Source organism: Lepidochelys olivacea, assembly GCF_965140295.1.
Source record: "Lepidochelys olivacea isolate rLepOli2 genome assembly, chromosome: 23".
Lineage (NCBI taxonomy): Eukaryota > Metazoa > Chordata > Testudines > Cheloniidae > Lepidochelys > Lepidochelys olivacea.
The window spans coordinates 2,375,783-2,402,787 of NC_140433.1; the positions used below are offsets into that span (position 1 = coordinate 2,375,783).

At 56.4% G+C, this 27,005-nt stretch overlaps 1 protein-coding gene across 2 annotated transcripts in view; it reads left to right on the forward strand.

Annotated features, from left to right (window-relative positions):
* Positions 1 to 1,089: 1,089 nt before the first annotated feature.
* The window catches only part of SLC8A2 (solute carrier family 8 member A2), a 78,660-nt gene continuing 52,744 nt past the window's right edge, over positions 1,090 to 27,005 (forward strand). For both annotated transcript variants that reach the window (XM_084612090.1, XM_084612091.1), the window contains exons 1-2: positions 1,090 to 1,190; positions 21,755 to 23,588. In XM_084612090.1, the coding sequence (XP_084468216.1) occupies positions 1,124 to 1,190; positions 21,755 to 23,588 (1,901 nt within the window). In that variant the 5' untranslated portion in view covers positions 1,090 to 1,123. The remainder of the gene's footprint in view (positions 1,191 to 21,754; positions 23,589 to 27,005) is intronic.

Genomic DNA, 27,005 nt, shown 5'->3' on the forward strand with positions numbered 1-27,005 from the left:
GAAGCTGTCCTGCACTGGCGGGGTGTGTGTGTGTGTGGGGGGGAGCTGTCCTGCACTGGTGGGGGGTGTGTGTGTGGGGGGGGGGAAGCTGTCCTGCACTGGCGGGGTGTGTGTGTGGGGGGGGGAGCTGTCCTGCACTGGTGGGGTGTGTGTGTGTGGGGGGGGGGAGCTGTCCTGCACTGGCGGTGTGTGTGTGTGTGGGGGGGGAAGCTGTCCGGCACTGGCGGGGTGTGTGTGTGTGTGTGGGGGGGAGCTGTCCTGCACTGGCGGGGTGTGTGGGGGGGGGGGAGCTGTCCGGCACTGGCGGGGTGTGTGTGTGGGGGGGGAGCTGTCCTGCACTGGCGGGGTGTGTGTGTGGGGGGGGAGCTGTCCTGCACTGGTGGGGTGTGTGTGTGTGTGGGGGGGGAAGCTGTCCTGCACTGGCGGGGGGTGTGTGTGTGGGGGGGGGAGCTGTCCTGCACTGGTGGGGGGTGTGTGTGTGGGGGGGGGAAGCTGTCCTGCACTGGCGGGGTGTGTGTGTGTGGGGGGGGAGCTGTCCTGCACTGGTGGGGTGTGTGTGTGTGTGGGGGGGGGAGCTGTCCTGCACTGGCGGTGTGTGTGTGTGTGGGGGGGGAAGCTGTCCGGCACTGGCGGGGTGTGTGTGTGTGTGGGGGGGGGAGCTGTCCTGCACTGGCGGGGTGTGTGGGGGGGGGGAGCTGTCCGGCACTGGCGGGGTGTGTGTGTGGGGGGGGAGCTGTCCTGCACTGGCGGGGTGTGTGTGTGTGGGGGGGGGAGCTGTCCGGCACTGTGAGGTGCTGAATTCTCGGGAGCTCCGGGCCCCCTCTCTGCCAAGATCCCCGCCCCTGGGACTGGGATCCCCGCCCCTGGGTGCTGGGCATCGCCCCCCCCCCGCCCCTGGGTGCTGGCCGCCCGGCCTCTGTCCAAGCTCTCCCCGTGCCCCCTTTTTCCCCAGGACCCGCCCCGCGCTCCGCCCCCCACACTGGGCGGGCTCCGGCCGGCTGCAAGGGCGGGGGCTGGGGGGCGGGGGCGCGTCTCGGAGCGAGCCGGCAGCTGGAGCGGCCCCCCCCCCCCCCCCGCACGCAGCCCCAGCCCTGCCAGGCGGCGATCATGGAGAAGTAACTTGATGCCTTCGGAGCTCGCGGTCAGCCCCAGGCTCGAGGTGGGGAGGAGAGAGAGGAGCAGACCCCCAGGTATGCGGGGGGGCGGGTGGGGCAGCTTGGACACATGGTGGGGGGGCGGGTGCTGGTGACTGGATGGTGCTTGCAGGTTTTCCCTCTGGCTTCTTTGCTGGAGGCTCTGGGAGCAGGGTGTGTAGGGGGGGGGGGAGTGGGCTGGGGGGGCAGCTGCCCTGTGTGTGTGTGTGGGGGGGGTGCTGGATTTTCCACCAGCAAATCACTTGCGTGCCCCTGTCTCTCCGTTACCTTGACATCTCAGCTCCTTTTCCCACCTCCTGCAACCTACCGCCTCCCCCCCCACTCTCCCCTATTCAGTGGGTTTCTCCTTATAGTCCCGGGGGGGGAGCAGATTCTATAGCTGGCACAAAGGGAGCTGACGCCACCTGAGAACCTGCCCCCCCCCCCGTCTTGTGCAGTGTTAGATTTGCAACCGATGCCTCGGCAGAAAACAATCCCCCACCATCTCCCCTCCCTCCCCGGCTTGGGATGGATCCTGCCAGGGCTCCTCCCGACCGTTTAATAATCAGAATCCATTTTTTAAAATTCCCCTGTAAACTTCCACTGTCTTCCCCGGCTCCTGGACCCACCTGGTGCCTTTACCCGCCTGCTCCATGTCCAGTCTGTGCCCTGCTCCGAAGAGGGCCACCCAATGCCAGCGGCCCATGGGTCTTCTCGTTGCATTCGCCAGCGGGATGCTAGCGCCCACGTTTGATTGGAAAGTGCATGTTGCTGCCCCAGAGAAGGGTTCCTGTGTTTGGAACAGGGGCGATTTGAATGGGACGGAGCGGCATGGCAGGCCCGCAGTGTGCCCGTTATGTTTGGGGACAGGTGTTCTGCCAGAATCGGCTTGATTTCCCAGGCAGCGAAATGCGCTTTTGAACCGGCAGGGGCCAAATCCTCAGCTGGCGAAAAGTGGCGCCGTCCATGTCAGTGGTGGCCGGGCTGAACTGGGCCAGAGAGGGATTTAGCTCTGAAAACGTAGCCGAAGAGATCCGATGGGTTTCCTCCCCTCTGCAGCGGTGCACGCTTTAGAAATTCAGGTCGTAAGAAATAGGATGATGATTAAAGTGCTGACAGTGTGTGGTAGGCAGCAGACCCGACCCTCCAGGGGTTACGCTCCAAAAGATAGAAACCAAGATGCACTGGGAAAGCCCAGCAGGTGAAATAACTTTGAATTATTTGCTGCTGGCTAGCTCCCAGCAGGTGTAAATTGGCGTCACGCCACGGAATCTGTGGGACCAGAGCTGCAGCTGGTGTGAAAAGGATCTGACTCCATTCGAGTCAATCGCGTCAGATCCCCAGCGGGTGTAACTTGGTGTTACCCGACTGGAGTCAGTGGGGCCAGATCCCCCGGCTGATGTAAGTCAGCATCGTGCCATTGAAACCAGCACAACGGTGCGGCTTTGCACCAGCCGAGGATCTGGCCCCGTGCGTATCATTTACACGGTGAGAAGATAGAGGGCGGTAACATTTCACAGCATGGTAGAAGTTAGGCTCCCTGAAAACTGGGTTTTACCTTAGGAAGCCACCTTCAACCTGAATTAAGAATACAGTTACATTGTCTCCAGACATTATCCCGGAGTCTGTGGGACTTGGGCGAGATTCTCCTTTGGTAACACGGCAGGATCAGCCGGAAATCCTGTTTTCAAGGCTGTCTCTTCCGTGGCGGGCTGGTTAGCCTGGGAGCTCTTTCTCTCACTCCGCCTGTACAGTGCCTGGCATGACGGGGCCCTGATCTCAGCTGGGGCTGGCGGGTGCCGCTGGAGGAATGAGCCGGGCCTGAGCCTGTGTGTTTATTTGCAATGGGCTTGCCTCTCACTGTAAGTACATCCACGTCGCTAGATAAAAAATAGCACCCAGCTTAGCAAAGAGAGTCGCCCGGAATTGAAACAGAAGCGTACTCCTCTTCTCCTCCGAAGCCTGGGAAGAGAGGCCAGCTCTTTCCCACGCCCTGGGGACCAGAAAGGAGGGAGCTGGAAATGCGTAGGAGAGCCCTGTACCTGTCACTCGGTGGTGACAGCTAAAGGTCTTTTTCGCTCCTGTAGGGGCTAACAGTTTTAGAGCCATTGGACCAAATCATGGTGTAAACTGGCTCAGCTGGGTTGACTTCAGCGGCGTGGCACTGATTTACACCCGCCGGGGATCTGGCCCCATTGACCTCAAAAGAGCAACAGCTGAGTAACATCATGGGTTAGAGCCACAGACAGGCTCCAGTGGATCCATTGTTGGCAAGGGAGTGAAACCGCTTTGTGCCAGCTGGGGATCTGGCCCCCATTGACGCCACTGGGATTACACCAGTGATGCATTTGGTCCCTTGAGGTGAAGATTGTGGGAAACTCCCCTCGACGGCCCCCCCAGCCAACGAGCCTTCACCGCTCGACGTGGTGCGTGTGGATCTGTTCGGCTGGAATCGGGGCAGATGTGTTTTCAGAGAGTGGGAGCCTTTTTTGTGCAATTACATCTAGTGATTCGAGCTGTCTTCAGAAGAAGTCAAATAACCCACCCTCTTCCTGCCGTGCCCCGCAAAGTATGGTAGCAAATCTGTGGCCGCTGACATGCTGCGGCCTGTGGGAAAGACCCAGTGCCAGCGGGAACAGGGCACTCATACTTCGGCTCTAAAAGCCCCGGCCCGACCGCCTGAGCTCAAGGAGACACGTTGGGGGTGTTGTTAGCAGCATGGGGGTTACGGTGCACCTCCGAGCTGCCCTGCTTCTGTCTGGTAGAGAGCAGTGGTATGCATGCTCGTGAATCCACGCGTACACAATAGAATACCACCGTGAGCTGGGTTTATGGATGTGTGCGTATTATAAAGAACTGGATTCATGTGTGCGTGTGTGTAACGTACTGACCTGGGTTCATGGGCATGGTAATGCACTGAATTCTGTGCCCGTGTAATATGTGCGACTTGCCCTCACAGCCAGGTCCTTGCAACATTTTCACACTTTGATTTAATCGGCAGCTAACGTTTCATCAGCCACTTCAAAATCCTGGGGCCCCACCAGAGCCTGTTTTGCTGATTGGCATCTGGCTTGCTCTGTGTCGGGGGACAGTGTTATCCTGAGTTAGCGGAACCAGGAAAGGAATCGGATGCCGACGCTGGGTGAAATCCATCCGCTGGCTTCTCTGTGACACCCCGGGGGTCCTCTGCGGCAGAACAGACAGTGTCAGGGTTTGGACCTGTGCTATTACTCACGGCGGGACATTGGGGCACAGATTTGATCTGAGTGTGTGATGCGATAAAGGCCAATGCGATTTGTGGGTGTGGAGGTGTTGGCCCCTTCTCTGGGGTAACCGCCCCCTGTAATACCCTGCTCACTTGTGGGCTCCTCACTGGCCTACACAAGCTGGAGACAAACTGGGGGCACTAGGAGGACAGAGCCCAGGGTGGTTAAGGGGTGAGGGCAGGGAATTAAAGGAGCTCAGTGTTCATAATCCGAGTGTGTTGTGAGGGACCTGATTCTCAGTGGCAAGGTTTTGTCTACAGGGTGACACTGACTGGAATAGCCGTTGTGAAATAGGCCATTCTGCAATAGCTCCCCCGAGTGGACGCTCTGTTCCAGGAGATCGCCCGGTCCGCTTTGGAAGCGCATGAATGAATCTGGACTAGGCCATCCACAGGGAGAGCTACTCTGGAATAGCTAGCCCTGTCGCTGTCTGCGTGTGGGCAAGTCCGACTCTGCCAGAGCGTTTTAGCTGAGACGCCAGGCCTTAGGGATGATGGCTGTGTCGGGGACTCGTAACAGCTGCATTACAGGGAATACGTAGAGCGGGTGTCGGAGGAAGCCTCTTCCACTGGGGTGGAAACCCCACGCTCTGAGAGATTTATCTCAGGTCAGAGTGACCACTGGGATCATCTACTCTAACCTCCTGTATCACTGGCCTTGGAAAATTAGATTTTTATTGGTGTCAGTAAGTGTCGATTTCACTGTATCCACACAAACTGAGGACAAATATTTCAAAGAAATGTATGGAGAGGCAAAGGAAGAAAAATGCTGCTTGAAAACTTATTTGGGTTTGACCAAAGAAGATTTACTTTGGATGTGTTGACAATTTGTCTTTTAACGGTTATAAAGCCCTTTACTTTTTGAATCTCCACATCTACTGCCATTAAATAATTGTCTGACCTCCCCCCTGCATAGTTTCCTGGAACTGTGAACATTTAAATTGATAAAAACAGAAAACTGTTTAGAAATAAACATCCATGTTCTCTGCCAAAATTGCAAAAAAACGAAAATGGAATTCTGCCGGGCCTAGATATAACACAGGCCCGACGACTTCCCAGCATTAATTCCTGTTTGAATCAGAGCAGATCTCTTAGAAAATCAACCTGTCTTGATTTAATCAGGCCCAGTGAGGGAGAAGTGGATTCTGCCACAGCCTTTGGTAGGTTGTTCCATGGCTTACGTATCCTCACTGCTAACCATTTGCACCTTAGTTCCAGTCTGAATTCAGCTAGTTTCAACTTCCAACCATTGGATCCTTCCCCTGCTAGAGGGAAGAGCCCTCGGTTATCACATCTCTGTTCCCTGTCTAGGTACTTACAGCCTGGGATAAGTCGCCTCTTAACCTTCATAAAACAGGACTGTGCCAAGGGCTGTAGGGAAAGGCTCCTGTACTAACCGGTCATTATATGGGCCCTCATTAGTTATATTACAGTAGCCTGGAGCCCTAGGATCCAGCTGTAATTGGGCACCCAGCGAGGCAGTCCTATGCTGCAGAAGCATGGTTTTAAAGAGGCACAGTCAAGATCAAAATACTTCCTCACCTGTGTCCCCGGGATGATAGTAAATTGCAGTAGTGGGACTCTGCACCCCCTGCCGTGGAGCAGTGGGAGCTGGCTCTTTCAGCTCAGCCTCTCGTGCTTTGAGATGCGGTGGTGGTGTGTGCAGTCCCCCTTGCCGACGACCCATCCCCACATCTCAGAGTTAGCTTTGCCTCCCCGTATTCCCCTCCTCCCGGAGTATGGGAATTCTCCTCCACTTCCTCTCCTGCTTCTATCAGTGACAGCACTCGCTGGGGGCTCTGATCTCCCCCCGGTCCACGCTGCACAGCCCCTCAGACCGCTGTGCAGTAGGGCTGGAACCCGGTTGCTCCTGTCCCAAGTGGGCTGGTGCAGATAATTCCACAAGGTGCAGAACCGCTCCCAATGGGCTTCGTAGCTTATGAAGCCAGCCAGGACCACTGGATCGTCCAGGCTGACCTGCATTGCACAGGCCAGGGAATTTCGCCCAGTTACCCCGGCAGCCAGCCCAGTAACCCAAGCGAGCAGGGAGGCAGGGGGAAGGGGTGGCAGGTGTAGGTCGGAGCGGCCGCTGCTCCTCACGGTTCCAGGCCCCGGCCCCAGTTGTATCTAGTGCAACTGGCTTTTTTGCATTAATCCAGGTTCCTACCCTATTTTCCTTTTTAATCAAACCTAGGTTAGCACTTCAGCTGGTCTCTTTTCAACAGAGGCTGCTGTGGTACAGTAATACTCCCTCGGCTCTAAGCCAGGCTCCCACGCTCCATGGCCATGCAGCCTGTGGCCCACCAGACCTCCAGCAGGAGAGGATCCCGCCCTGCTTTGCCCACACACTTCTTGAAACCCACCAGGGAAGGGCGAAGCAGCCGGCGCCCAAGGCCAAATTTGGCTTTCATTTACCCCCACCACTCGTCATGGAAATTAGCCCCATTAAGTCCCACCTAGCTCAGTCCCTACCCAAGGTGGAGTTGCCCCTTATAGACTAGACCTTGGTGCTTGGAGAAATGCTGTCAGGTCCCTCTGGCTTGGCACCCAGCTGTCTGATCCAAATGGGCTTAAAGGTTTCCCTGCCTAAACCTTCGCCCCCCCCCCCGCATCCTGCGCCTGCTCCCCCAAAACTAACCGCAGGCTGCATCAGGAGACTGAGCTCCAAATCGGCCTTCCACCCAGCCGATCACGGCAGTCGTGCTGCGATCAGGACGAACTGAAGGATCTGCCGGTGATCTGGCGGCTTTGGAGCCCGAGCAGAGCTAGTCAAGGGGGCAACAAGCGTTCTCTCCACAGAGGGTGCTGAGGAACAGTTTACAGGAGCGTGAATAACAGACTGAGCGCTGGCTGATTTTCAGAGTGCCCGGTCTCGGGAAGGTGCCTATTTCGTTACTGAAGTGGGGATATCGCCCCAAACCTCTCTTGCTCTAACTCCTAGACAGCACCCAGCTCCCAGTTCTGGAGCTAAAACCCAGGAGTCCTGACTCCTAGTCCCCCTCTTGTTCTAACCACATGACCACCCAGCCTCCCAGAGCTGGGAAGCTGTTTGCCATGGCAGAGATACGAACAGAACCTAGGAGTCCTGTCTCCCCAAACCCTCCCTTGCTCCCACTCCTAGATAGCACTCCCAGACCTGATGCTAAAACCCAGGAGTCCCCTGCTCTAACCACTAGACCTCTCTCCCTCTCGTAGCCAGAATGGTACCAAGGGGCTTTGATTCCTGGTCCTCTGCTATAAATAACTCCCTCCAAGAGTCCAGAACAGCACCGAGCCTCTGGGCCCTGAGTCTGCATTGCCCTGAGCTGGTGCAGAGCGCAGGGCCGAAGCGACCAGTTCCTCCGGGAGCATTTTGCCCCTAGGTAAATGGCTGCACAAGGTGCAAGACAATGAAGAAGAAGGTCCCTTGCTCTGACCATTAGGTCGCTCGTCCTCTGTGGAGCATCAATTGATGTACATTTGGACCCCCCACTGGCTCGAGGGAGGAACAGCTGTCAGGGAGAAGTGTTTCCTCTCCCCCCTGCAAAGTGCATGAAAAATGTAGCTCCTACAATAAATCGCTGCAGGAACCCGGGCACGCACCTTCCCTCTCTCTCTCCTTCCCTCCCTCCCTCCCTCCCACTTGCTGTTGTTTTGAAACGTCTGGGAATAAAAATGCACAACCTTGCGATTAAGGCCCTGGGCCCTAAGAGATCTGGGTTTCCATCCTGCCTTTGCCACATGTGACCTTGGCCGGTCACTCCCCTCACTCTGCACTTCAGTTTGCCTAGCTCTAAAACAGATCGAATGGCCGGGGTTTCCCAACAGATCGAAGGGTGTCAAACTTTAAACGCTCGGGGCTTGTCTACACAGGGAAAATTGAGCGGCAATGCTAATCCAGAATAACTCCTCCATGTGGACACTCCATTCTGAACGCAATTCCATCAGAGCTTTGTGATGGGAGTAATTATTCCAGAATCAAGTCACTTTCATTTCAGAATAGAGCATCCCCCCAGGGAGCTGTTCCCCACTAATCAAAGGTACTTCAATGGCCCATGTTCCCCCAGGATCTGAGTAGCCCCCAACCGTTACCGTATTTATCCTTCCAACCCCTTCTGGGGCAGGGAAGCGACCTGGCCAGGGTGACCCAGAAAGCAGGTGACTTGAACTCAGGCCTGTCAAGATTTGATCACGGCCTCTTCGATCTAACAGGTCCCAGTGACTGGAAGTTGAAAAACATAAGAACGGCCAGACTGGGTCGGACCAAAGGTCCATCCAGCCCAATGTCCTGTCTTCCGACAGCGGCCAGTGCCAAGTGCCCCAGAGGGAATGAACAGAACAGGGAATCACCAAGTGATCCATCCCCTGTCACCCATTCCCAGCTTCTGGCAACCAGAGGCTAGGGACACCATCCCTGCCCATCCTGGCTAATAGCCATTGATGGATCTGTCTTCCATGAACTTACCTAGTTCTTTTTTTAACCTTGTTATAGTCTTGGCCTTCACAACATCCTCTGGCAAGGAGTTCCACAGGTTGACTGTGCGTTGTGTGAAGAAATACTTCTTTTGGTTTGTTTTAAACCTGCTGCCTATTAATTTCATTGGGTGACCCCTAGTTCTAGTGTTATGGAAGGAGTAAACAACATTTCCTTCTTTACTTTGTCCGCAACCATCATGATTTTATAGGCCTTTATCATATCCCCCCTTAGCCATCTCTTTTCCAAGCTGACAAGTCCCAGTTTTATTAATCTCTCCTCATACGGAAGCCATTCCATACCCCCAGTCATTTTTATTGTCCTTTTCTGAACCTTTTCCAATTCCAGTCTATCTTTTTTGAGATGGGGCGACCACATCCACACGCAGTATTCAAGCTGTGGGCGTCCCATGGATTTATATAGAGGCGATATAATATTTTCTGTCCTATTATCTGTCCCCTTCTTAATTATTCCCAGCATCCTGTTTGCTTTTTTGACGGCTGCTGCACATTGAGTGGATGTTTTCAGAGAAATATCCACAATGACTCCAAGATCTCTCCTTCGGGGTCTAAATTAGCTGTTACCAGCCATCATTGTATATGTATAGTTCTGAGGCTAGACAAATTCAGACAGGAAAGCTGTCCGTTTTTAACAAGGAGGGGAATTACCCAATGGAGCAACTTACCCAGCACCGTGGTCGAGTCTCCAGCCCAGGGAACGTTTAAATCCAGGTGGGATGTTTTTTGAGATCTGCTCCAGAAATTATTTTGTGGGCCTCCGATGGCCGATGCGACGCAGGAGGTCAGGCCAGGTGCTCACACCGCTTCCTTCTGGCCTTGGAGCCGAGGAAAGTCCCCAGCTGGTGCTCTAACCATTGCACCATCCTTCCTCTCGATCCCTCTCTGGTGGCTAATCCAGGAACAGAGATCCTTCCCCGGCCAGGGGGACATGCGTGAACTGCATTCACACCGTGTGCCTCTCTGTCCCCCTCTAGGGGCTGGCTGAGGTTTACAAGTCCACTGCAGCCGTTGCGCTGTAGAAGCCGGGGCATTGAGGCCAGGCACTGGTGCCTCGCGCTGTTGGATCCAGCGGTCCCAGCTTCACTCCCTGCAGGTGACTGCTCGTCCAAGCATGTCCTCTTGCATCCCCCTGCGACGGGAGGGTCTAACTGCACGCAGAAGCCTCGCACTGCTGCTGCCCCGTGTCTGCTTCCTGGGCTACTAGGCCGGCCGCTACCGCCAAGCTGGAGGAAAAGAAGCCAGCAGCAGGCGGTATCACAACTGGCATGACATGCAGGAGGCACGCCCCGCCCTAGTCTATAAATACACCGGCAAGTTCTACTCGGGCTTTCGAGAGCACGCTTTCAAACCCAGTGAAACGTTAATGTCCACAGCTCGCCAGCTGGTTCAGGATGTCCGTCGCTGGCAACGTCTTTAGAGAGGAAGAGGGAGAGATGATGGCGCGTCGGGTTTGCTGTTCCCAGGGGCACCAAGTGCGGTTTAACCAGGGCGCTGCTCTCGATCTGTCAGTATCGTTTGCTCCTAGCTCTTTGCCCTCTGTCCTGCAAAGGACCAGGGCTAGTCCGAATATCTGGCCCCTTCCCGTGCGTCTTTTCACTCGTCACTTGTGAAAATCATGGTGTACGAGCTTAGCAGCTCTGAGAACAAGGTTTGGATGTTTGTATGGGTAACAAGGAAATTCAGAGCCAGAACAGTAAATATTCCAGAAACCAACTCAATCCAAAGGTTTTGCGGGGCTCTAAAACCCCCTGCTTCAGCTCATGGGCTGATCTCAAACGATCGCAGGTCAGGAGGGGACCTGCCTTGGCTGGGGGCTGGTTATCCCATCGTTTGATTTATGTGTGGCCTAGTGGTTAGAGGACTGGATTGTGATGTTGGAAATGTGGGTTCTAGCACTGGCCTGCTTGGGTGAGTCCTTTCCCTGCTCTGGGCCTCAGTTTTCTCCTCTGTAAAAATGGGGACAATGATATCACCCTCCTTTGAAAGTGCTTTGCAATCTACTGATGACAAGTGCTTATAAATACTATGATTATAATATAAACCACTCAAGATTTCCAGGCAGTGCTGGGTGCCCACCCTTTGACAATCAGACCTCTTTAAGGCATCCCATCTTGCTCACCCAACAATTATGGCATCCCAAAACCAACAGCCATTTTTAATGACCTTGGTGACATCTTGTGGCAATGAGTTCCACCGGCCCGTCGTAATGGGGCACGTGCAGCAAATCAGGAGAAAACTGGGGCTTATTATTAGCCACGTTCTACAGCCTCTACTCAGAACAAGTGGTTTGTTAGTTCTTGAGTCTTCCCAAGGAGATTGGTACCCTAGTTGAGGAGGAAAAGTAACTCTCAGCATGAGCAAGCGTGGCAGATTCTGGCCCTGTGTTGCTAGGGAAGAGGTATGGTAACCATGGCGATACTGAATGTACTTACTAACTAGTCCATAGTGGTAGCGATGGTTATTATTATCACGACTGATTATATTTCATGTGCCAGGCACTTTCCAAACACTGAAGGAAGACCATCCCTGCTCCAAGGAACCCACAATCTAATGACACTGCTGTTGTCTCAGGCTCTCTGCAGACTCAGGCAAATGTCCCTGCATCAGTTAGACTTGGGGCAGCTCTGCCCGTCACAGCTACTGTCTCAGATAACTAGAGGCAGGGCTGGATTAATGTACGGTCATTATTCTGGTGTCTAGTGCCCTAGCTCCTGCAGTCACGTGATTATGGCAGGCACTTGACGATCATTAAACCAATACATTTCTAGCCCTCATGTTTGTCGAGAAAAGATTGAAAATGTGACCTGCCTTGAGTGTAATCGGTGCAGCAGCATCTGCCTGGGTCTGCAGAGAGCATGAGACAATAGCTGTCAAAGGGGAAGCAGCTGGTGGTTCCCAGTTGTATACAATGCCTTGTTGATTCTTAGCTGCTGCAATGAGTTGGAGGTTCCCAGCTGCTTGCAGTAGTTTGGTGGGTCTCGGCCCCGTCCCTGGTGGCTCACAGGTCGTTGTGGATTCACGCTGGCGAGGAGACTGTGCGGGTGGGTGATCTCTCTATTAAGATGTGGTCCAACATGGTGCACAAGTCTGAGACCAGCTATTGATCTCTGGTAGGAAGCAGGTTTCCTGCGGCGACGCTGATCCACCCGCCCCAGTTACATGTGCTCTGGGGATGTTCAGGGCAATGGATGTTTGAATCCCTGGTGTCTCAGATGGAGCCCAGAGCACCTGTTAATGGACGGCGCTCTCTCTGGATAGGACAGGGAGGTGCATTCCCAGGGAGTTACCTTGCCACATTAAAGCTACAGGTGGGAACCAGATCATAGGAACTCCCCCCAACACCCTCCTTAAACTCTGGAGCCCCTGCGCTTACCCACGCAGTGACTTGCGGCTTTTATTACTTAATCCTCCTCAGCTGAGATCAGGTCCTGAACTGTGCCAGGCGCTTCACGGATACATGGCGAGACACAGCCCCTGCCCCCGGGAGCCTCAAATCTAACTCAACGAGAGAGAATTATTACCCTCATGTTACGGGGGGGGAAACTGAGGCCCAGGGAAGTGAAGTGAAATGTCCAAGGTCACATAGGGGAGTTTGCCTAAAAACGGCCATAGTGGGTCAGACCAGTGGTCCGTCTAGCCCAGTATCCTGTCCCTGACAGTGCCAGGTGCTTCAGAGGGAATGAACAGAACAGGGCAATTATCGAGTGATCCATCCCCCATAATCCAGTCCCAGCTTCAGTCCAAAGACTGGCACAGCTGAGCATCAGACCCAGCTCTCCGGGGTGCCAGCCCATCGCCCCTCTCCAGGGCTTTCCAGGATCCCCACCCCCTGCATGGGACCAGATGCAGCTCATCCCTCCCCCAGCCTCAGCCCCAAGCAGAGAGCTCATGGTGCAGAGAGCCCGGCCTGACATCCCGATGGGAAGCTGAGGCTGTGCGAGTGGGACCTTTTGTGTGAGTTACAAAGCCTGATTAAAGCGTCTATTAAAAGCCGGGAACCCGCCACTCCAAAAGGGGGAAAACGAATACAATCCCATTGTCGCAGAATGAGCCTCCTGGACTGTTTAATTGATGTTTCACCCTGGCACTGTTAATGAGGCTATTAAATTAATTACAGGAATGTTGGCGCTGGAGACGGAGATGCCTGTTTTTCGGGCCTAGCGCAGCTAGGGGCTGGAGCCACGTTTCCCCAGGCAGCTCCCTGGCTCCGGGAGCACCGGACAGCCCCGCGGCTGGGCTTTCGGGGGAAGCTGCCTTGGGTGAGAGAGACCCCGGGCCAAATCCGCAGCTGGTGTCGGTGGGCAAAGCTTCGTCCACTTCGATGGAGCTCTGGCTGATTGACGCCACCCAGGGGTCTGGCCCCATGGACTCCCGTGGAGTTACGGCTGATTGACGCCACCCAGGGGTCTGGCCCCATGGACTCCCGTGGTGCTCTGGCTGATTGACACCAGCTGGGGGTCTGGCCCCATGGACTCCCGTGGAGTTACGGCTGATTGACACCACCTGGGGGTCTGGCCCCATGGACTCCCATGGAGCTCTGGCTGATTGACACCAGCTGGGGGTCTGGCCCCATGGACTGCCATGGAGTTACGGCGGATTGACACCAGCCGGGGGTCTGGCCCCAGCATGCTGTGAGGATAAATACATTAAAGCTAGCGGGAAGCTCAGTGGTGACCGTGCTGGGGGCGAGCCCCGGGCCCGCGCTGGAGGGACGGGGGGCGGGAGAGGTGTCGGCGGGTAGCCAGTCCCGTGAGCCATCAGGGTTTCTATTTTCACATTCCTTCGTTTCTTTCGCCTTTTTATAGCCCGTTCCTGTCTCCCGTTGCCGTGGAAACGGCGGCGTTGCTATGGGAGGGGCCTAGCGTTCGCCCACCAGCATGGCACCAAGGCAGTGGATTCTGCGGCGGGTGGGCGTGGGCGGCGTGGTCCCAGATGTGCTGGCAGGAGCGCTATTGCCCACCCGTCCGGCTGTGCCCGCTGCCGGGTGCGGTGCCTGTTGCCTGGTGCAACTCAATTTCCTTTTCCTCGGGATTATCAGCGCCTCGGTCCCCGCTAATTGCCGCACAGCAGCTGTTGCCGGGGACAACCTGGCGGGGAGTCGCAGGGATATTCAGATGGGAGGAAATTAAGAGCCTGCGTTTGCTTAGCAAAAGCACCTTGTCTCCAATTCGGAGCACGCGCCTCTTGGGTGAACTCTAAAGTTGGCTACAGTTTGTCAGTGTCCGACTTGAGATATTTTGGTTCTACGGCTCCCGCTGGCTGGGAGGGCGTCATGTGGTCTACTGGAAAACCTGGCATCTGTTCCTGACTCTGCCACTGAGCATGGGCAAATCGCTTCCCTGCTCTGTGCCTCAGTTTCCCCACCCTCCCTTTGTCTAATTAGAGTGTGAGCTCTTTAGGACAGGGATTCTCTTTTACTATGTGTCTGTGCGGCACTGGCCTGATGGGCCCTGATCTCGGTCAGGGTCTGTGCAGCACCTGGCCTGATGGGCCCTGATCTCGGTTGGGGTCTGGGCAGCGCCTGCCACAATGGGCCCTGATCTCGGTCAGGGTCTGGGCAGCGCCCGGCCTGATGGGTCCTTGATCTCGGTCAGGGTCTGGGCAGCGCCCGGCCTGATGGGTCCTTGATCTCGGTCAGGGTCTAGGCAGCACTTGGCATGACGGGCCCTGATCTCTGGGGCACCTGGCTTTGTCCGCTGTCGGAAGACAGGATACTAGGCTAGATGCATCTTTGGTCTGACCCAGTATGGCTGTTCTTATGTGGATCACTCCTGCTTCCCTGTTTAGTTCACTCCTCCGGAAGCTCTGCGCTGGCCACTGTCAGAGAGAGGATACTGGGCTAGATGGAGCATTGGTCTGACCCAGCCTGGCATCTCTTATGTCCTTAAATGAAGCAATAAACCACATCATGTAAATAATACATCACTTCACTGGAAGGCTTTTAGGTACTTACTCTTTGAAATATACAAGGCTGGAGACCTGAAACAGAGGCACTTTGCCCACTGTACGGAAGAGATTTAAGTTTCTTTTCCATGTAAAAGCTGCTCATAGCCCAGTGTTGTCCAGACTTCTGAAAACTGAGCCCGTCTCCCAGAGAAGGAGCCCTATCGTCCCAATCAAGATCAGGGTCCTATTGCACCAGGTGCTGTACAGAATACCCATCTCAGGGTCCCATTGGGCCGGGCGCTGCACAGACCCTAATTGAGATCAGGGCCCCGTCGCACCAGGTGCTGCCCAGACCTGACCGAGATCAGGGCCCCATCGTCCCGAGCACTCCACGATAGTGAGAGCCAGTTCTTACTCTGAAGAGCTCCCAGTCTAACTAGACAAAATAGACAATGAGACTGTCTTTTGCTTCTGTGTTTGTACAGCGCCTAGCGCAAGGAGGCCCTATACCCAATACAAATACATTAATAATCGTCATAAAAGGCTCATTTTCCCCAGTGTACCGCTGAGGCCTAGTGGGATAATGTGCTGGATTTTTAAATGGCTTAGCTTGAAAATCTGGCCTTTATTTTGGTCCCTTTGGGAACCCCCACCCCCACTGTCAGTGTTGCGACTTTGGAGGTGGGGCCCAAAATGGAAGAGATTTAATGGAATTAAATGGATTTATTTTGGTCCCTTTGGGAACCCCCACCCCCCCACATGTCACACGGGAACCAATAGCACGAGCTAGAATTGGACTCAGACCTCCCAAGTCCCTGGCCGGAGATTTAACCATGAGCCCTTCCCTCCTGCCTGTGCAAAGCCATCCTGTGTCATCAGCACCCAGGGTGTCCAGTCGCCACCGCTCCACGGGGAAGGACAGCTCCCCCCAGCCCTAGGGCATCTGACAGCGGATCAGGGGGCTGGGAGTGCAGGAGCTGGGGTTGCAATTGACCAGACATCGGGGCGCTGAGCTTTGGGGGGTTTGTCCCTCGGAAGGAAATCGCATACGGCGGCCGGCAGTCGCCTTATGCTTTCAGACCCCTGTGGTCGTGCAAAGACCATCCTTTGTCCGCAGGTCTCTGCTATGCCTCTGTGTGCAGCGCAGATTGCATCTCGAAATGCCCCCTGGCCAACGAAGGCAGGAGACGGGAGCGAGAGCAGCAGACGACTTTCCCAGTCCCCAGCAGCTGCTGCGCCGGCGAGTTTGCTGTGGCTCCCACCGGCCCCGGCCCCCCACGGAGCTCTGTACGCTCCCCTCCCTCCCCGTCTCCCCTGCCCTGAGCCATGGGCGTGCATTGCTGCGCATTTGGCAGCTGGGCCTGTTTTTCTTGTGGTACCCAGGGTCACGTGAGTGACACCTGGTGAGAAAAGAGACCGCGGGCGTCAAAGCTTATAATTGTGGATATTTTCATTGTCCGGATAAGTGGCTGCTCCTTTGTTCTGCATCCTCCTACACTCTTGGCCTCACTGAGATCTGGTGGCAGGGAGTCCCACAGGCCAGTGGTGCCATACATATTTCCTTTGGTGGGATTTAAATGTGCTGCCTTTCAGTTTCGTCCAGTGCCCCCCTGCTCCTGTGCGATGAGACTGGTTGAGCAGAATGCCCAGCTCTGCCCTGGGAGCCTCTCTTCATCTTTCTCTGCCTCAGTTTGCCTCAGCACAATGGGGAAGGATGAAGGCTGCCCAAGTGACCAGATGATTTTAATGTTCCCCACAGTGCCTGAAAGGTGTGGGGGTGAGACGGGCGGGGACGCTGAGGTATGGAGCAATGACTTGATTTGTGCACACAGTGGTGTAGTGGCAGACCAGGGAATAGAACCCAGGAATCCTGACTCCCAGCCTTGCCCTCCTCCCAGACGGAACCCATGGTTAGACCCCTGCCTCTAACTGCTGTGCTTATTTACAACAAACTCCTTCCAGAGCAGTGCAGGGCTGGGCCGGTTCCGGGGCCAGGAGGGGCCAGGGGGCTGGGAGGCCCGGTGTGGGCCAAGACCTGCTTGGGGGCATCTGGCAGAGGTAGTGTAAAGACACCGCCCTGACTCCCCTGTGTCGGGCCCTTCCCCTCGTTCTTGGTGCCGAGCTGGCTGGTGCTCACACAGCTCAGTGAAGTTGCTCCATGCGGCTACTCAAGCTGCTCAGGGTGGAGGGGAGCATTGGAGTGTGGCTGGGCCTGTAGATTCATTGTCATAATTAGCTCATGTCACCCGGGGCCCTCAAAGTGTGTGGCCAGAGGAGGAGAGGATCATTAACCCCTGATTTACAGATGGGGAAACTGAGGCATGGAGGGGGTTGGTGGCTTGCCCAGGGTCTCACAGCAATCGCTGGTGGAGCTGGGAATACAATCTAGGAGTCTTAACCTCTGCTGACCCCCTCTAACCACTAGATCCCACTCCCCTCCCAGTGCCAGGAATAGAACCCAGGAGTCCCGACTCTCCAATCCCTCCACCCCATGCTAACCACTAAGCCTGTTTTCGATTCTTACAACCCCTGCTCTGAGAATACCTCCAGGAGGCGGCTTACCACTGGGCTCACCGCACGCATGGGGCCGGGCAGGACTGGTCCCTAGGTGACCTGTTGCTAGGAAGCGCAGATCCTGGTGGGTCTGTAGCAGGCCACTGCCAACCCAGGCTTCGTGCCAGCCCTGGCTCACTGCCCCATTCCTGCTCCTGGACAACACAGTTCCGGCAGAGCAGCATGGCCAGGGATGCCCACTGAGGCAGGGGTTTCGGGGATTAGGCAAAGTTAGGATTTGCGCCGGGACAATGCCCTGTACCCCGGGCATCTGGATTGGTGCCACTGTCTCTGTACCAGCCACGCACGGCGACCGTGGTGCGGCCCCCGGGCTCAGCTGGCATGTGGCAGGCTTGGCTCCTAGTAATTCCGGGGGCCTGCGACCAGCGAGAGCTGCAGATTGGTCAGCAGTCTGGCCACCGGGTACCCCCCAGCTCCGCTCACTCCCCCCCCCCTTATTACAGTCGCCCGGGATTTCTCATCTCACCTGTGCTAATGAGGCCTCTGGATTTAATGAGGTCCTTCCGGCTGAAAGAATCGGCTCTGTCAGCTTCGAGGGGCCGGGAATCCGCAGCCACAGACGTGTCGCCGGCAGCTCGTTGTGATCACTAGGATGCGCTGCCCTCCCCGGCTCAGCCACTCGTGCTAGGCTGGCAGGAGACCCCAACAATGCCAGGGCGGCTGGTCGCTGGCAGGGTCCTTTTGGTGGATCTCAGGGTGCCTGGCAGGCAAGGGAGCCGGCAAACTCTGCTCACCGCTGCAAAGTCGTGGGGCTCTCATGGGGCTGATGGGCCCCGTTCGCCAGTCCGTGGCAGCTTGAAAACACTCCCTCTCTCCTTCCCACTCCCCTGCTGCCCGCCAGCCCTGGGATCCCTGGTTCTCCTGCCTCCTGCTCCGAGTGCATCCTGCTGTGGGTGCGGGAGAGGGGGAAGACTGGGGGCCCCCTGTAGCTTGGGGATCTCCTGTCCCTCTACCTCCCTCTCTCCGCCATGGATGTATGCATGTGGCTGGCAGCAGCCGGAGACCCACATGATCTCTTATTAAGAACGGCAGTTAAAAACCAGTGTCTCCCACTGGCATGATTTTACATCATTTTGCTAAACCTAATTAGTGTCTCGCCCTGGGAGGAAGCGGCTTCTCTGAGTTCCCCCTGCTTTCTCTCTGGGACGACCCAATCCAGGGAGGGCTGGCCCGCCTCTGGCTGCAGGGCTAGTACCCCCTTCGCCTGGCTAATGCCACTGTTCCCGAGCGGGCGGCCAAAGGAAAACGTGGGCTGCGAGCCATGCGGACGAAACCGTGTGTGCGTGCGGCTGTGTGCGTGTGCACGCCCTGTGTGTGTATGTGGCATGCCTGGTGCCTGTGTACACGAAACGGTGTGGCGCCGTGTGTGTGTGTGGGGGGGGGGCATTGTGTGTACAAAACCGTGCGGGAGCGTGCGTGTGTGTGCTCGCACTGTGCGTGCTCTGTGCGTGCGTGTGCGTACACAAAACGGTGCGTGTACGCGCGTGCTCTGTGCGTGCGTGTGCGTACACAAAACGGTGCGTGTACGCGCGTGCTCTGTGCGTGCGTGTGCGTACACAAAACGGTGCGTGTACGCGCGTGCTCTGTGCGTGCGTGTGCGTACACAAAACGGTGCGTGTACGCGCGTGCTCTGTGCGTGTGTGTGTACACAAAACGGTGCGTGTACGCGCGTGCTCTGTGCGTGTGTGTGTACACAAAACGGTGTGTGTACGCGCGTGCTCTGTGTGTGTGTGTGTGTGTACACAAAACGGTGCGTGTACGCGCGTGCTCTGTGTGTGTGTGTGTACACAAAACGGTGCGTGTACGCGCGTGCTCTGTGTGTGTGTACACAAAACGGTGTGTGTACGCGCATGCTCTGTGTGTGTGTGTGTGTACACAAAACGGTGTGTGTACGTGCGTGCTCTGTGTGTGTGTGTACACAAAACGGTGTGTGTACGCGCATGCTCTGTGCGTGCGTGTGTGTACACAAAACGGTGTGTGTACGCGCGTGCTCTGTGTGTGTGTGTGTGTACACAAAACTGCATCTGTCTATAGCATGGTGGGGGGACGTGTACAAAACCGTGTGTGCAGAGTGCTCGTGTGTGCGGGCACACTCTGTGTGTGTGTGTGTGTACAAAACCGTGTGTGCGTCTGGCTTTTCCTCCTCGATGGGCCATGGAGAGGATAACAGCCTACTACTGCGGCTGCCGTTGGCTAAGAGGCGTACCCCTTTAGCTCAGGCATTAAGCGCGCGGTGCCTTGGGGCTGAAGTGCTTACAGATGGTGGGGCCGGTCGCAGTCTCCGTCTGATGCTCTGTCCTGTTGAGGAAAGGGTCGGGCCCGGTCTGTTCCCGGGAGAACGCAGCTGCAGAGCCGTGCTTGTTTCACAGTGGTTCATTTCTGGAGCGGCCACGATCCTGCGGTGCTGGTCAGGGGCCGCGTCCCTCCCACCGGGGCTAATGAACGGAAAACTGCTCTGAAGGTGGCTCCGGGTGGCGGGTAGCTGCGTGAATGGGGCCGGGCGGAGATGCCCCCGGGGACAGAGTCAGCGTTGCCCAGAGCTCTCGCGGGCGCGCAGGGTGGGGCATGGTAGCCGGGCTGGGATCCAGCGGGAGCCAGGGACTGAGAGTCTCTCCAGGGCAGTGAACGGAGCTCGTTCCCTCTCGCTCGCCCTGCGGTAAATCAGGGGCTGGGGGCCGATAGCTACACCAGCCAGAGTGAGAGGGGAGTCGGTCCCCAGGATTTCCCCTGTGGGACCCAGCCCAGGACTCGCTCGGTGGGAAGGATCCAGGGCCCATAGCTAAGCTGTTCACAAGTGGGCAGGGATTTTGGGCGGCCTGAAGGAAGACACCTTAAAGGGAGCCCCGATGTTCAGCGCATGTGCTGGGTCTCTGAGGTGTCCCCCCATCACTAGTCGCTTGGGATAAATCTGAGCCCACCCCACCCCCTGCAGACATGTGGCCATCTCCAAGGCTCACCCTTTGGGCAGCAAGACCCCCCGGTGTGCGGCCGATAACAAATCCATAGCTCTGGGGCGCTCTGGTGCACGCAGTGGGGGGAAAACCCAGCCCCTCCAGCCCCAAAAGCCCAAGCCACCTGCCATTAGAGCTAAAGGAAAATCCTCACTAACTGTTAGCAGTGGAGGGCTCATGAGACACAGAGGTACGGTCCTGATGCCCTCCAGTAGAGGGCACTGGGGCTGGGTTTTACTCCTGGTGCAAGCAACTGAGGGGGTAACTCCAGTCAAGCAACCAAGTGTCTCCTACCTGCTCCAGGGCTAGCTTTGCCTCCACTTAGCTCACCCGAATCCTACAGCTTGGAGCTGGAGTGCCTTGCCCACCCCGCTCCCCATTCTGCCTCCGGGACCTGCTGGGACCAGGGGCCAGTGCCACCGTTATCCCTTCCCTCCTTCCCAGCCTGCCCACTTCACAGATGTAGCCAATTACTGCGGCCCCAGCCCACTATTGAGCTACCATAACTGAATCAGCTGCCCGCCTCCAGCTGCTGGATTTGAACCCTGCCCAGCTGGGTTAGACCTTCTGCTGCAGCTCCTCCTTCAGCCCTGCTGCCCCGGTGCCCACTGGGCACGGCCGCGGGGGGCAGAAAGTGGCAGGCGGCCGGGCGAGAGAAGCAGTTTCTGCTGAGCGGGAGTCTGCTGGTGTCTCAGAGGTGCAGGCGTGGCTGGGCCTGTCCTCTGGGAAGGTGGCTGAAGCACTGAAGGGCACTGTCAGGGGAGTGCATGGCAGGGCTGGGATAGCAGGGGGCTGCGGGCCAGGACTGAGGGGCCCTGGGGGAAGGAAGAGCCCAGGCCTGGGATAGCAGGGAGCTGCGGGCCAGGACTGAGGGGCCCTGGGGGAAGGAGGAGCCCAGGGCTGGGATAGCGGAGGGATGATTCCGGGGGATCTTGCCCCAATAAAGGGTCAGGAGAAGCGACCGTTGGCCCTGTTCGGTCCGACCTGCCAGGGCGGCCCCTGCAATGCCCTGAAATCCACTTCCCCTAGAACCCAAGCAAATCGCTCGGGTTTCCTGCACCTGCCCGAGCCTCGGGCAGCGAGCTCCGTAGAAGCGTTCAGAACAGGAAGAAGGCATAAAAACAGCGACGCATCGCCCGGAGGGCTGCAACGCAGAGCCAAGCTCGTAGGTTGTGTTTGGGGGGATCCATCTGTCGCGTACCAGCGACTCGCAGCTGGTCTGAGAGTCGCAGCGAGCAGAGCACGGCGCTGAAGGGAGGGGGGGCGGGAGCCGGTTGGTTAGTGTAGGAGCCTGGCGCAATCTGTCCCAGCAATGGAAGGGGAGTGGGGGCTAGTGATTGGGGGGAAGGGCTGGGAGCCAGGGCTGGGTTCTATCCCAGCTCTGGGAGGGCAGAGTGCTTTGGGATGCTCCGAGCCCCAAGGAGGTGTGAGCCTGGAGTGCTATCACAAATCTCTCTCGTTCTCTCCTCTAGATCCTGCCGGGTCTGGCAGCCGCACCGAAACGTCCAAGATCATGGCGCTGGCATGGCAGCCCCTGCCCAAATTCCTCTCCAAGGCTCTGCTGGCCTCCGTCCTCCTGGCTGAGAACTTCCACCAAGCGGGAGCCTTGGAGACAGTGCCGGAAAGCAACGTGAGCTGCCAAGGGTCCAACACGTGCCAGCCGGGGGTGCTGCTGCCCGTCTGGCAGCCGGACAACCCCTCCTTCGGCGACAAAGCTGCTAGGGCCATTGTCTACTTCGTGGCCATGATGTACATGTTCCTGGGGGTCTCCATCATCGCCGACCGCTTCATGGCCTCCATCGAAGTCATCACCTCCAAAGAGAAGGAAATCACCGTCACCAAGGCCAACGGCGAGACCAGCATTGGCACGGTGCGGATCTGGAACGAGACGGTCTCCAACCTGACCCTGATGGCACTGGGCTCGTCCGCACCCGAGATCATGCTCTCCGTCATAGAGGTGTGCGGACACAACTTCCAAGCTGGGGAGCTGGGCCCCGGCACCATTGTGGGGAGCGCCGCCTTCAACATGTTCGTGGTGATCGCCATCTGCGTTTACGTCATCCCCGCCGGGGAGAGCCGCAAGATCAAGCACCTGCGGGTCTTCTTCGTCACGGCCTCCTGGAGCATCTTCGCCTACATCTGGCTCTATCTGATCCTGGCGGTCATCTCCCCGGGCGTGGTGCAGGTCTGGGAAGCTCTGCTGACACTCGTCTTCTTCCCGGTCTGCGTGGTCTTCGCCTGGATCGCTGACAAGCGGCTCTTCTTCTACAAGTATGTCTACAAGAGGTACCGCGCCGATCCTCGGAGTGGCATCATCATCGGCACCGAAGGGGAGTTCCCCAAGGACATCGAGATGGATGGCAGCTTCCTGGCCAACGACCACCGGGAGAACATCTTCATGGACGGGACAGCCTCCGCGTCCCCAGCCCTGGCCTCCTCCACCCAAGAGGAGAAGGAGCTGGACGAGAGCCGCAAGGAGGTGATCCAGATCCTCAAGGACCTCAAGCAGAAGCACCCGGACAAAGAGCTGGAGCAGCTGGTGGAGATGGCCAACTACTATGCCCTGCTGCACCAGCAGAAGAGCCGAGCTTTCTACCGCATCCAAGCCACCCGCATGATGACCGGGGCTGGGAACATCCTGAAGAAACACGTCTCGGAGTTCTCCAAGAAGTCATCCAACCTCCTGGAGGTGCCGTCGGAGGCGGAGGAGGAGAACTATAGCAAGATCTTCTTTGAGCCCTGCCTGTACCACTGCCTGGAGAACTGCGGCTCAGTCACGCTGACCGTGGCCTGCCAGCAGGGCGGGGAGGGCAACCACACCTTCTACGTGGACTACAAGACGGAGGATGGCTCAGCCAAGGCAGGCTCCGACTATGAATATAGCGAGGGGACGCTGATCTTCAAGCCGGGCGAGACGCAGAAGGAGCTGAAAATTGGCATCATCGACGATGACATCTTCGAGGAAGACGAGCACTTCTTCGTCCGCCTGCTCAACCTGCGGGTGGGGGACGCCGAGGGCATGTTTGAGTCCGACTCGGCCGACCACCCCAAGGGACGGCTGGTGGCCCCGCTGATTGCGACCGTCACCATCCTGGACGACGACCATGCTGGCATCTTCACCTTCCAGGACAAGCTCCTGCGTGTCAGCGAGTGCCAGGGCACCATGGAGGTGAAAGTGGTGCGGAGCTCTGGGGCGCGGGGGACGGTGATCGTCCCCTACCGGACGGTGGAGGGGACGGCTCGTGGAGCGGGGATCGACTACGAGGACGCCTGCGGGGAGCTGGAATTCAAGGACGACGAGACGGTGTAAGTACGAACCGTCGGCCTGGTCCGCCTTGGAGATGCACCCAGCATTGCAGCCTGGTGAGGGTGTGCCTGCATGCAGGAGCGCGTCAAGCCTCAGCTCCTGGAGTCCTGGGATTAGCTGAGAATGTTGGCTTTCATTATTGTGAAAAAGTTAAAAAAAGCAAGTTTCTAGCCCTCATGGTTGGGGAGAAATATTGGAAAATGCAACCCCCTACTGGCCCCAAATGCAGAAGGTGGGGAAAAAACCCCAGCCTATATATATATATATTTAATCTAATGAGTTTTGAAGGCATGGGGGCTGGCCATACTGAGATGCCACCCCTCAGTGGCCAGCCACTGTGGAAAGCCAAGATCTGTGCCAGATGTGGGGTTTCCCACCAGTGGCTGGAATTGGGGCAAATCTTCAGTGCAGACAAGGCGGTGGGCTCGATTGCTTGTAGCCCGTGGTTCAGTGCGGATCGAGTTGCTTCACTGTGTCCGAGCTATTGAGGACGTGGGTCTGCTACAGACGGTGGCAGGTGGGTGTAAATTCAGATCTGGCAGTGCTTTCTGCTGGGCCTGAAGGAGGCGCAGAGCTAGGGAGAATCGGGCCCTTCGTATTCTAGCTCTTTAAAGGCCACCTCTTCCTTATGGCTCTCTGGTGACTTTTGGGGAGTGGGGTCGGGGAGGGGGAGACATCAGCTGTAAATACTCGTCCCCTGGCATCAGTGTCAATTTCCTGCTCCCAGGTCCTCTTTGATAAGAGAAGAAAAAGCATTGCACTGCCCTGGCTGGTATTATTGCTCTCTGCTGGGGGAAATGAGAACTTCTCACTTGTTTGTCCTATGCCCTGTACTGCCAAAGCTGTGGGGGATTCGCCATTAGCGCAGGGGGCTGGGATTTTGGAGAAGGGCTATATCTGGGTTCAAGCCCCACTCAAGTTCCTGGTATGCAGCAGGTGTGACGATCTAGGGAGTCGTGCGTATAGCGATCTCTGTGCTGAGTGCCACATTGTGCAAATGGCTGGGAGCCCTCAGCTCCCTGTGCCCTAAAGAAACCCTCGTTCCCCGAAGAGTTCCTGGGTTTGCAGCAGGAAAAGGGGGTGGGGGAGGAGATTCCCAGGGCTCGTGCTAGGGCCGTGAAATACGTGACTCTAAAAGGAGCCGCTTAGCAGCTGCTCAGGGCCAGAGCTCAGAGAGCAAAGGCAGGAGAACCTAGATACGGTGGGCTGGGGTCTGCCTTTGCTGGCTGACACGGGGAAACACCCAGTTCTCCTCTGAGCTTCGACTGTATTATTAGGGTTTTTCGGCCGGCTCCGTGAGAGCTTGTCATGCAGCGCGCCCCCAGATCACTACTGTTCACACTGGGTGTAACCAGCCTGCTCCTGTGGTGGGGGGGCCTGGCCCGGGACTGAGCCCTGGCACTGCCCCAGACTTACTCTGGGAGCTCAAGCAAATCACTCCCTGGCTCTGGCTTGTAACGCGGGGAGAACCAGCCTTCCTCTGTCTGTGCAGACTGTGAGCTCTCTGGGCCCAGTGCTCTCGCTTGTATCTGTGCAGTGCCTGGCTCAGTGGGGGACCCCGATCTCAGTCGGGGGGGGGAGGTCTGTGCAGCGATTGGCCCAGTGGGAGACCCCAATCTCCGTCGTGGAGGGGGGTGGTGGTTTGTGCAGTGCCCGGCCCAGTCGGGAACCCTGATCTCAGTTGCGGGGGGTCTGTGCAGTGATCGGCCCAGTGAGGGACCCTGATCTCAGTTCAGGGGGGTCTCTTCAATGCCCGGCCCAGTGGGGGGACCCCAATCTTGCTCTGTGAGGGTCTGTGCAGCGCCCAGGACTACAGGGTCCTGATCTCAGTTGAGGGCTCTAGGTGCTACTGGAATAGAAATTAGGCTAATTTGTGGATTTCCCACATTAGAATATAAATCTGAGACGAAATCATTGTCTCCCAGTGCTCCTACATCTGCCTGCCTGTCTCCAGCTGTCGCCTCTTCTCTGCTCCTCGGGCTTGGTCTGTGCCCAAATCTCCTGCCAGGAGGAGAATGTCGATTTAGGAGGGTGATAGTTTTTGACAACGTGTTTATACCAGCAAAAGCCCCAGGGTGGATGCAGTTACAGCAGCCAAAAGTCCTTCTGCCAGGGTTGCGGATTTTGTTCAGGGAACTGTACTAAACGGTGCCAAAGAAAGCACACTTTTGCCAATAGAAGCTCTGTCCCCACATGAAAGGCTCGGGCGGGATATAGGGTTGCCAACCCTCCAGGAACTAAAGATGAATCTTTAATTAAAGATCATGTAACGTGATGAAACCTCCAGGAATATGTCCAGGCAAAATTGGCAACCTTGCCGGTATACCTGCACCCCCAGCCCCAGTCTAGTGTAGACAAGGCCTTAGACCAGAAGCTCTTTGGGGAAGGGACTTTCCATTCTGGGTTTGTGCAGCACCTGGTTCACAACTGGGGCTCTGAGATGCTACTATAATACAGGTTTCAGAGTAGCAGCCGTGTTAGTCTGTATTCGCAAAAAGAAAAGGAGGACTTGTGGCACCTTAGTCTCTAAGGTGCCACAAGTCCTCCTTTTCTTTTTACTATAATACACCGAACAGCAGTAAAAATGTACAGCACCGTGGCCTAGCATAGAGCGGGCCTGGGCCGTGACTGGGGTTCCTCGGAGTTACCCTAATAAAAATAATTAATCATAATCACACCATGCCCGTTCCCGAAATCCTTTATTTGTAAGTAGCTATTTCCTGTTTAAAAAACGCTGGAATGCACCAATGCCAGTGTCCCATCCTGCTCACTCATCCCACCGCTCCCACCAGTGCAAAACCCTGGATGGCTGCCTAGAAAAACCAACGCTAAATGATCGCTTCTGTGTGCATAGCGCCGACTTGAGGAACTCCTTTTTCAATGAATTTTTAACGGCATAATTAATACCCTTCCTGCCTCGTTCTTGCTCTCGTTTTGAATGAAACATTTCTTTTTCATTATAGAGCGACTTCAGAAACGCTTTAGGTGAGGTTGGGAGTGGCTAGTTTTAAAGGCAACGTTCTCTTACTTTGGATCTAGCACCAGGAGTGTAGCCTGGGCAAAACCTTTATCTATCAGAGAGTTTGGAAAGGGTGGTGATCCCGAGTCAGCTGGCATTCGAGTGGGATTCTAGGGCGGCACGAATGAAAATCGGATTCCCAGGCAGCACTGACCATGCTAGGGGATGCTCGCTGCTGGTGTTTTCGTTCGGACTCTATTGATTCCAGGGCTGATTTCCCTTCCCCAGGCTCGACTGTGATCTGTGGCCTGTCAGGATGCATGAGCGCTGTTCCAAACCACCCACAAACAGGGGTGGGGGGGGAATGTCACCAAAAGCGGAGATCGGGCATCCTTAAAATGCTATGTTGCACTGCCCGGCTGGATCGACAGGTATTTAGTGCCCAAGCTGCTGTCAG